Genomic DNA, 10851 nt, shown 5'->3' on the forward strand with positions numbered 1-10851 from the left:
CAACAGTATATGTTGATACTCTTGATAACGAATAACTGTTACTTTGAGAAGAGGGATATATAAAGAACAGTTTTTAATGTCAACCTTTTCACTGAACACATTTTTAAGACTAATATGTCTGAAATCACTACACGTTTTTGTAGATTTATTTTTTGTATTGACCAGCGCTGGTACACATTTGTATTTTATTGATTTTTTTTGTATAGTATTTTATTTATTTAATAAATAATACATTCACATACAGATAAAGGACCGTTTTACTTGGTTATATTTATTTTATTTCCCTTTTTTGTATAAAATAAATAATTTATATTACAGATATAGGACGGTTTTACTTAGTTTATTTATTTTATTGTAAGCGGTTTATTCCTAATTGCTTTTAGCGCTACTTCCTTATTTTGTATGTGCTATTTGTGAAAACCTTTGGAGAAGGCTTTTAACCTGTGGGAAGTTTTAGCAAAGTTAGGAATTTTAAGTTCTTAGATTAGTCATATTGGTTTGTTGTCTACATAACTTTATTTTGACCTTGGCCTTTAAAGTTTTTCATACATTCACCTTTTTGTATAATGGCTACTTTTTAACCTAGTGTTTTATTGACAGAGTATGCCCAGCCACTAGTGGGAGGAGCAGTTGGCACACTTCATCAGAGATCAACCTTTAAACCAGAGGAAGGTAAAGAACCAGGTTATGCAGAACTGGATTCCTACAACTCTCCGGATCAGGAGATTTATCATGCATATGCTGAACCACTGCCTACAAATGGGCCAGAATATGCCACTCCTATTGTCATGGACATGTCAGGACATCCAGGTGGATCTATGTGTTTACCTTCAACATCCACATTTAAAGCTACAGGGACTCAAGGTCCTCCATTAGTAGGAGGCTACAGTAAACTCTTATCTAAGGCGGACAGTTCAGCATCCACACAAATACTTTATGACACTCCCAAGGGAGTACAGGGTGCAAATGCCATGGAAGAGATGGTATACCAAGTGCCCCAGGGTGTTCCACAACCAACTACAAGCAAAGATATTTGTTCTTAGTTGTCTATGCATACACCTGTGTGGAAGGACAGAGACTTCATAGATATTTCTTTATGGCTTATTTTTATGAGCACATTGCATTCTGGGAAGATGCCTAATTTAATAAAATTAGGATATTCTTACATTTCTATTCTAGTTGGCTGTGGTGCAAATATTTTCGTCATTTTACACACATTTTATAAAATAAGACTAAATTGCTTAAGCTGTTTGGTTTTTGGTACATTTCTGGTATTTATAAGTTTGTATTGTCTAGTTATTGGTTTCTATGTTATAGTATTGCACAGACAGTGCAATGCCTGAAATTATCAAGCAGTTTATTTAACTTTTTCTACTGACCACTCAGCATTAACACTAATCGTTCTGGCTGTGAGATTCACAAGAAGAAGGAAGAGAATATGCTATTATTGGTTACGTGTTGAGCTGATCGACCTTACAAAAAATCTTTTTGATTGTGAAACCTGTGCATATCAAAGTGAAACTGTATAAATGCTGTATTTTTAGTGCATCATCTTGCTGTTTTAGTTGTGTCTTTTTTACAGCCTATTGAAAACACTGAAATGCTTGGCATTGTAATGATTTAATGTTAGCTGCTAGCTAGTCCACTTGCTACAGATAAATAACTGTGTAATAGACCGGCATGTTCATGTGTATGCCACTTGATTGATTTTTTTTTTTTTTTTGCATTGCTCAGGGGCTGTATTTCCATGTCTGCTGAACTGTAATTTAAATCTTTTTATATTAATATTTTTATTTAACAATTCGATAGTTTTGTCTTTTTTTCTTCTTCTTTTTTTAGGCCCTGTTAGATTGTTACAATTAAATTCGGCATTGTTATCATATTTGTAATCTGTGTGACTCTGCCCTAAGAGGAGTGCAGAGTATTGCAATAATCGGTTTTCTAATGGGGGAGTTTAGCACAAAATTCCCTAGTATGTGAAAGCCATAGTGTTTTGGTTTACAGTGTTTGATTTTTTTATTTTACGTTCTCTCTCTTACTGTTACACAACTAACCAAAAACTGTATATGACAGCTGAACAAAGACAAACACAAAAAAATAGTGGTTGATGCAAAATTGTTTCATTTGTGAAACCAAATGAATTAAACTCTTTAAAGTAATCATTAGTATTCCCAATATAGAATATGGTTTAGTGGTGGTTTTTTAACAAGACATTATTTTTTATATATACATATAAAAGAGCACAAATTAAGTATACTGAGTTAACACTCTCTGACAGGAAGTACATGTTTTTGTTGATTACAACCATTCCCAAAGTTCTGTTAGAGAGCAGGAACACACTTCTACTGGCAAGAAAATCTAAAATAATTTTATTCAGGAGCCTCATTATAAAAATATAAAACATTTCCAGATATCCTTTTAGACAACAAAGGAAACTGTTATGTTCTGTTCGCAATTATTAAATAACAACTGAAGGAATGTTATGCGTTATAGCAGTAGTGAATAGTTTGTAAAGAACATGCAAGTTGGTGTATATAGGATGCAGATTTTTTTTTTTTCTTTGTAAGGGTTGTTTCCTTATATGGTTGAGAACAGAACCGTAGTTGTCTGACCTAGAGTGCAACTATCTCAGGGGTTATATAATTTGTAGGCAGGTGTCCTTGAGCGAGCTTATTGGATGTTAAATAATGCTGATAACACCTTCACAGTCTGCAGCCACTCATGAGCCGCTAACATTGGTAGCCCATTAGTCTCCATTGTCACTTACTGAAAATAGTATGGTGACAGCCTTAACCCTAACATGGAGTATAAAATATACTAAGAACCTAGTTAATTATATTGCTACAGTGCCAGGGAAGCTGGCAAAAAAATGTTACGCATTGGCATTTTTATCAGTTATTCCATCATCAGGGTGGATTTAAATCAAATTGATTTAAATCACTAGTCAGTAAGACCAATTTAAATAGATTTAAATCATAGTTTCCGTTTTTAGAATAATAGGTCTTCAGATTATTTTTCCAGTTATATCAGACCGTTTCCGATTTGGTTAAATATCATTAGATATGCATAGATAGATCATTGAAATAAATTAAAGGTAAACTATCTCCAGTTTAATCGGTTAATCATTTATATTTGATCAACTTTCCAGCTGTAGTTGATTGGAATTAAAAATAACTATTAAAATCGTTTTATTTAACTAAAACAATAACATTTAATTTTTAGTGCTTGTCCCTCACACCAGATCTATTCCACTTTAAACAATCTTCTATTCAGTGAACTTCTTGAAACTTAGTATGGGCTATCTTTAGATATATTTTTCCTCAAAAAGCATTTTATTTAAATCAAAATCTTATTTAAATAAAACACCTTGGGTTTAAATTATAAAAATCTGATTTTTAAAAAACAAATTATTGATTTTTATCCAACCTGGGGAAAAGTACCAAGTCATGTCACTGTTTCCTTCCATTACTGTGGGGGTTTTTTTAAGAATCAGTGGCAGATACAACTGTTTTTTTCACTTGGTATTGTCACATGCATTACTAATAGATAAGTGTGCTCAGTCCCTAATAAACTGAACCCTGAACTTCTGTTCAAGTACAATTCTGATGTCCTAGTTCTTATATAATAGCACTTACATACGTTTGTAGTTGATCTTTGTCATTGGTTGTACCATTCTTCCTCCATCTTATCTTTTATTTATATATATATATATATACCTTTTTTATGTAAAAAATAAATTACTGCATAGAAATATTTAGTGCCAAATTAGAAGAAAAAAAACTTACTAAATCTACTCATATACCACTATTTTGTTGCTAAAGCACTTTTCTTTTGCAACATATTAAGACCATGTTTCATAAAAGTATCACAATTTGTGGCGTTAAAGAATATAATATATAAATATTAATATTATTTGGCTTAACTATTCCTAAAACAGTGTTTTAAGTGAAAGAGCTAGAAAGTTACACTTTATGGTGAAGATTTGTTGATAAGGTCAAAATGTAGCATCCTTTAGGGTGGGTTTATTGTAGGCGGGATAAAACACAGTGTACCCGGCTTAAGATCGGCTGGTACTTTTGTTTATGCTCATTCTAATAAAAGGCATGTATACTGAGTTAATCACTGCCCTGCAGGGTTGTGACTGCTTTGAAAGGATGCAGACTACTGCTATAGTTAAATGCCTCCAAACATAGAGCCAAATACAGACTTGGAGAAAGGCAGATAGAAGATGTAAAGGCGAAATGTGGAAGATAAGTGAAAAGGATCAGAGAGAGTAAATAATAATGGTCAAACATATGCATGTAGGCAGTAGGCAGCTTGTTGACTTCATCTCTTTCCGGAGCCGGATTTATGCTTGTGAAAGATCACCACACTAAGTTCTATGCAAATCCCGATCTCAGTGTGGTGATTTTTTACAAGTATAAATCCGGCTCTGAAAAGAACGGAATTCAACAAGGGGCCGCCTACTTGCGCATCCGACAGCTAACGAAGTTGCTGAATGCCCGTGTTTACTGAATACATATGTATATAACCATGTGCATTTCAAAGCATTTTTTTTTACTATAGACAATGTTGTCTACTTCCAGCACTGAATTGTCTAATTATACACACAAGTTTGAAAACTGTGATAGGCCATTATAGTCTTTTGCTAGGTTACTTGCTGCTAAGACAATAAAATTAATACAAAGTTTGGTTTCATTTTTTTTTGTAGACATTCTAATTTGCCATCCGTTTATATTCACAGTATTACCTAACAAATAAGCATACACTTTGTACTTGTCATATTCAAATTTGCTGCAAAAAAGTAGATTGCGTGTTCTATGAGGTACTACAAACTACCACCTCCCCATTCTACATCAATTTGCTATCAGTCTATCATCCCAATGAAGTACATTGGTTGTAGTATTATCTAGTTGTCATAGTCTAGACGGTGTTTTATCCTGAAAACTGAACATACAAGGTGTAGCAAAATATTTTCTAAAAGCAAATACATTTAAAAAAAAAAATCCTATAAATGTTGCGTCTAGATTTATAGTGAGGACATTGTCTACCATATTAAATTAGAGAGATAATTAAGCTTTAGAAGAATGTTCTAAATGTATATTACAAGTTTTCTGTGACATTGATATTTGTGTTTTGTTTTTCATTAAGCAGTTTGAGTAGAAATTGTACCCAAAAATTGGTAAGTGGCTTTGGGAGTTTAAATGTTGATATTCTTTATTAAAGGGACATGATACCTAAATGTTGAAACACTTGAAAGTGATGCAGCATAGCTGTAAAAAGCTGACTAGAAAATATCAACTGAACATCTCTATGTAAAAAAGAAAGATATTTTACCTCAAAATGTCCTAAGTATTCACACCCCATTGTAAAGGACTTTAAGCAGCAAATCAGTATGTCTGTCCCGGGACCTGCAAGTTATTTCCCTAATAATTTTAAGGAAGTTTTACTATGAAATCTCACAAGATTGCAGTAAAACGGTTCATGACCTCAGCACTGCTGATTGGCTGCTGTTCATTTTTTTTTTTTTTCTTTCTTTGTAACTAAAACTTTTTACAGAACACTTACTCTGGGGAGGAAATTGTGAGGTAAAATATGCTCAGGTGATATTTTCCTGTCAGCTTTTTACAGCTATGCTGCATCACGTTCAAGTGATTTAGCATATGAGTATTATGTCCCTTTAATCAACATCCACTTTAGTCAAATTGTTAATGATGCCTCACAGTTATATGAAAAAGATTATATTCCCTTAGCTTGTGCAAGTATGCACTGTTTTTTTAAGAAGCTAATGCAGATCCCTAAGTTAAGCTTTTTTTTTTCTTCGTTTTTCTTTTATAAATAATTTGTGTGTTTAAGAAGTAATTGTGATTTTCATCTGAGAGATTGCACAAAAATGTGAACTTTCTCTTGAATTTTGAAGTTCACTTGTTCAGGTACTATTTTTTTTCCAGTAAATTCACTGCAAAGTAATTGCTTAAAGGCTTTCACAGATACAGAATGCATGTAACAAAATGGACTGACCATAACTGAAAATGTGATTGAAACATGCTTTTTATTAATCCACATTGCTCCTTGAATGTAATGTTTTAAATCAGCATGTACTGTAGGCACATTGTATTTGTATATGTTGTTAGAATATAGATTGTACAAAGTTCTATGTTTTCGTTCAGAGTACTATGTAAATAAAATAATTTTGTTAAGACCTTTTAAAGATTTCATGTTTATTTTTTCTTGAAGGAAAATGCATGCAAAATGCAATTTGTATTGAAATGTAGTTTTATGTATTTAATACAAGCTTGCTATCAGCTTTTAATCAATTTAATTAGTGCAACGGGGTGGTTGTTTGTATTCTAGACTGAGAACTTACTAGAGGTCAACAAATCCACAATGCAAAGCTACAATGGAAACTTCTAATTTGGACCTAACATCTAGAAATATGAGTGCTTAGTCCACAATCATATTAAATTTCCCATCAACCTGATGTCCAGTTTTATAGCACTCATGCACATGGTATTGACATTTACTGTAGTGCTAAACTAGAAGCAACTGAGAGTTTGATACAGCACAACAAATTAAAAAAACTATAGCTTAAAGGGACAGTAAAGTCAAAATGACTTAAACTGACTGGATAGATTATGACATTTTAAACAACTTTCCAACTTACTTATATTATCAATGTTGCTTTGTTCTTTTGGTATCCTTGGTATAAAGAGTAATTCTAGTTGAGGTCAGTAGAGTGCACATGTCTATCAGCAGCAGTGTTTGGAACATTGTTTTTTGCAATGTTATAGATAGTTGCAAACACTGCTGCTATAGACTGCAAAAGACACGTGCACGCTCCTAGGCTCCTATCAGCCTACCTGGGGTTATGTTTCAACAAAGGATAACAAGAAAACAAAGAAAATTTGATAAAGTAAATTGTAAAGTTTAAAATTGCATGCTCTTTCTGAATTACAAATGTATTTTTTTTTCATTTACTGTCCCTTTAATTATGGGTTATTACTTATTGCCCAATGATCTAAAGCTCTCCGCTCTGGCAAGATTAACTTAGAAGTCTTATCAGTACTGTGAAGTCCCTTGAGAGCTATTTATCTAGCTTTGCAAGGTTCTGGGTGTGAAGGAAGGACACATACATTATATTATAATGCTCAAATAAAGCACCCAAACATTTTGTATGATTTCTCTCCATGCTGGCGAGTTTTTGATCATCAGGTCCATAGTCCTTTACTTGGAGAAGCAGAAACTATTCAAAAACTTTCCAGTTCTTTAGCTTCTGCCTTTTGGAAAAGCAGCAATTTATGGAACTTTGCTGTGACTTATAATAGTAACTGTTTGCTCAAATGTTAATGATTACCTGTCTCAACACTGATAAACCCTTCTTAAAAAACATATTTGAGTCTGCAATGGTTTATCCCAGTTATTCTGCAGCCATGAGGCTGTCTAGGCATTTATATCAGAGAATTTTCACCAGATATCCCGATTTTGACTATTTGCATGGATGTAACTCTGGTGATGATGAAGGTTTCTGCACATAAACCATTCCCTTAAGGCTGGGTTATACTCAGCATCTGGTAATCCTTTTGTATATATATATATATATATATATATATATATATTATTTTATTTTAGAGAAGAGAGAAAAGAAAGAGAATACACTTACGTAACCTCTTAAAAAAGATAGGGTTTTTAGCACTCAAATAGTTATATATAGTAATAATAACAATATCACACTTAGTACGCAATTTTTAGCAATTTATTTTGGTCATTTTCACTTAAGTGCATAAACTCAGCAGGTAGGTCTCCCAAAAGGGACTGCATACATAATAAACACTTTATTCCATTAATGTGTTAATATTACATATATACATTGTGTAATATGAAAAATACACGTAAATAAAAAAGCATGGCCATCTTGCAACCAATTTTCAGGGATAAGTATGATTAAACGCTAATTGCAACACTCCTACCAGACCAAAATAAATTGCTAAAAATTGCTTAAACGTACTAAGTGTGATATTGTTATTATTATTATATATCTTTTTGAGTGCTGAAATCCCTGTCTTTTTTAAGAGGTTACGTAAGTGTATTCTCTTTTCTCTCTTCTCTAAAATAAAAAATGTGCTTTTCAGGACTGCACCACATAAAATTTTATATATTTACTTTTTCGTTCCTCTTCCCATTCCATTGTTTATTTGTAATTAATTACAGGTCTCTATTTGTGGATACCTTTGTAGATCTTTTTCTTTTTGGGTTGAGAGGAACATCGATTATAGTATATTAATACTCTATTTAAACTACTTGGTTGGTTTGTTTCTCCACACGAGTGCCTTTATTTTGCGGGTGGGTCCTCGTGGAGATTGCATTTTATTGGATATATATTGATGATGGCCTTTGTGGTATAAGATGAGCAGTAGGAAGCAGATTTAGGCGAAACTCTACATACTAGTTCTGACAAAGATGGAGACGACAATGCTAATATATTTAGTGTGTTTAAGAAATATAGAACTTTGCTATCTAAGCAGGTTAAACTGGGTGCTGAAAAATATAGCCATGAGAATTATATTCAACAAAAAAATATACCAAGGGGTCTTAGATTTCACCTGGATCCAGGGTAAAACTTAAGGGAAGATGGTGATGAATTTATGGAAGAATGGCATTCAAGTTTAACTGAATGCTCGTTAGGATTAATGCAAAACATGGTAAATAAAAGTAAACTTGATAAAATTAAAACTGAACTTGATGATACTCTTAAAATGGTTAATGGCTTTGAAACAGATCAGAAATTCAGTAAATTGAATGATAAAACAAAAGAAACTATCTCTAAATTACAACAGGAAATAAAAGTAAGGAAAAGACGGAAACTCGCTAGGGATCAAGATGATTATAAAAAGAACCAGGTATATTCATATTATATGAATCGTAATTCCTTTGATTCAGGTACTGATGGATCAGATATTGAGGGTGACTATAAATCAAAAAATGATTAAAAAAAATTGAATAAGAAATATGCCAAAAAGGCAAGGAGAAGGGGGTAGAAAGAAAAAAAGAAATAGATTCAAAAATGGAACAAACGATAGGTATGAACAGAGGTGTACAGCTGCCTATGAGGAACAGATATATGGGGAGAGCCAGGGGAGGCCGAGGACCCCCAGAGCTCAGAATGAGAACGAGAAGGGACTATCGGGGGGGATACTAGATATATCCCACCCTGAGGATGAGTTGCAAATTGTAAATCTGTCCACTTTCCCACTAAACCAAGCACATGTTAGTTTACTTAAAAAGGGCTTGTCAGTCTGCCCTGCTAGGAGCTTGGACAAATTTACAATGGTAAAGGATCTTCATCTTTTCGCAAGAAAAGTGGTTTTATCTCAAGTAATGGTTAAAAGTAAAAATAAAAATTTAAGTTCTCTAGAAACAGTGAGAATTACAGCTGAAGATGATACCCATAAAGTCCTGGAAAGTTTAATTAATGAAGGTGAGATTGAAGATACTTCTAGCACTTCCCTAATATCTATTGAAGGCAATAATACTGGTAGCGTGTGCACTTCTACTTCTAGTTTTAGACCCAAATCAAGCTATATGCCGCCTTTGTCTTTGGTACCGGCAGTTAATTTATTTGTAAAAGAGGTGGAAAAAGAAATTGATAGATTACCCATTAATAAAATTATTGATGATAATCTGTCTGGGAGAGAAAGAATAGCCCTACAGGAATTTATGAATACTCCAGGTATCATCATTAAGCAGGCTGATAAAGGCGGAAATTTAGTTATAATGAATTAATCCAACTATGTGTTGGAGGTTAAAAAACAACTCACAAATAAAGATCAATATCAACTCCTTTCTCAAAATCCAATTGCCAAAATACAGGGAGAGTTACTCCATATACTGAATAGAGCAAGAAAAAATGGAATAATAGGTAAGAAAGAATTTGAATATCTATACGTAAAGTTCCCTAGAATTCCAGTTTTTTACTGTATCCCCAAGCTACATAAAAATGTAAGAGATCCCCCAGCCCGCCCCATAATTTCGGGGATAGGTAGTATCACAGAACATATTGGCAACTATGTTGATAGTTTTTTTAAACTATTTGTATCTTCACTGCCCACATTTGTCCAGGATACTACTGATCTATTACGTAAATTAGACGAGGTTGAGGAAGAAACTATTTTAGTGTCTCTTGATGTCGAGGCATTGTACTCCTCTATTCCACATAAATTGGGAATTGCAGCTGTACGCCTTTTTCTAGAAACTAGAGGTAGTTCTTTTGAGAAACATACGGATTTTGTAGTGGAATTGTTGGAATTTATTCTGGAAAACAATGTCCTCAAATATAATAATAAATTTTACAAACAAATAAGAGGTACTGCTATGGGTGCCACTTGTGCACCCTCGTATGCCTGTCTGCATTTAGGTCTATGGGAACTTTTGTTTGTGTTCAATCAATGGATAACTTCCTCAGTTTCACTGTGGCCTTGGTATGTGGACGACATATTCATACTTTGGAAAGGGTCCCCTGATTTATTAAAATAATTTGTAGATAAATTAAACAAGAATAATTTTAATATTTTTCTTACATATGACTTTAATGCTACTGAATTATCTTTTCTGGACATTAAAATTAAAAAAGAAGGTAAAAAACTTACTACTGAAATTTATCGAAAAGACACGGCCACTAATACCTTGTTGCTTGCTTCAAGTCACCATCCACCTTCACTAATTAAAGGTATTCCTATTGGACAGTTCCTAAGGCTATGTAGAAACTGCTCTAGTAAAACTAAATTTATTGGACATGCAAAAGATATGTTCAATAGGTTTAAAGCAAGAGGAGTCGAGCACTAAAAACTGATAGGG

The 10851-nt window shown here is 33.2% G+C and overlaps 1 protein-coding gene across 1 annotated transcript in view; it reads left to right on the forward strand.

The window, feature by feature from the left end:
* Nucleotides 1–6211, forward strand: part of DCBLD2 (discoidin, CUB and LCCL domain containing 2) — a gene marked incomplete in the record, with an annotated part of 427429 nt that extends 421218 nt beyond the window's left edge. The window contains 1 exon segment of the mRNA XM_053705206.1: nt 601–6211. Coding sequence (XP_053561181.1) covers nt 601–1043 — 443 coding nt within the window.
* Nucleotides 6212–10851: the final 4640 nt, after the last annotated feature.

The sequence above is a fragment of the Bombina bombina genome, chromosome 3 (genome assembly GCF_027579735.1).
Source record: "Bombina bombina isolate aBomBom1 chromosome 3, aBomBom1.pri, whole genome shotgun sequence".
Classification (NCBI taxonomy): domain Eukaryota; kingdom Metazoa; phylum Chordata; class Amphibia; order Anura; family Bombinatoridae; genus Bombina; species Bombina bombina.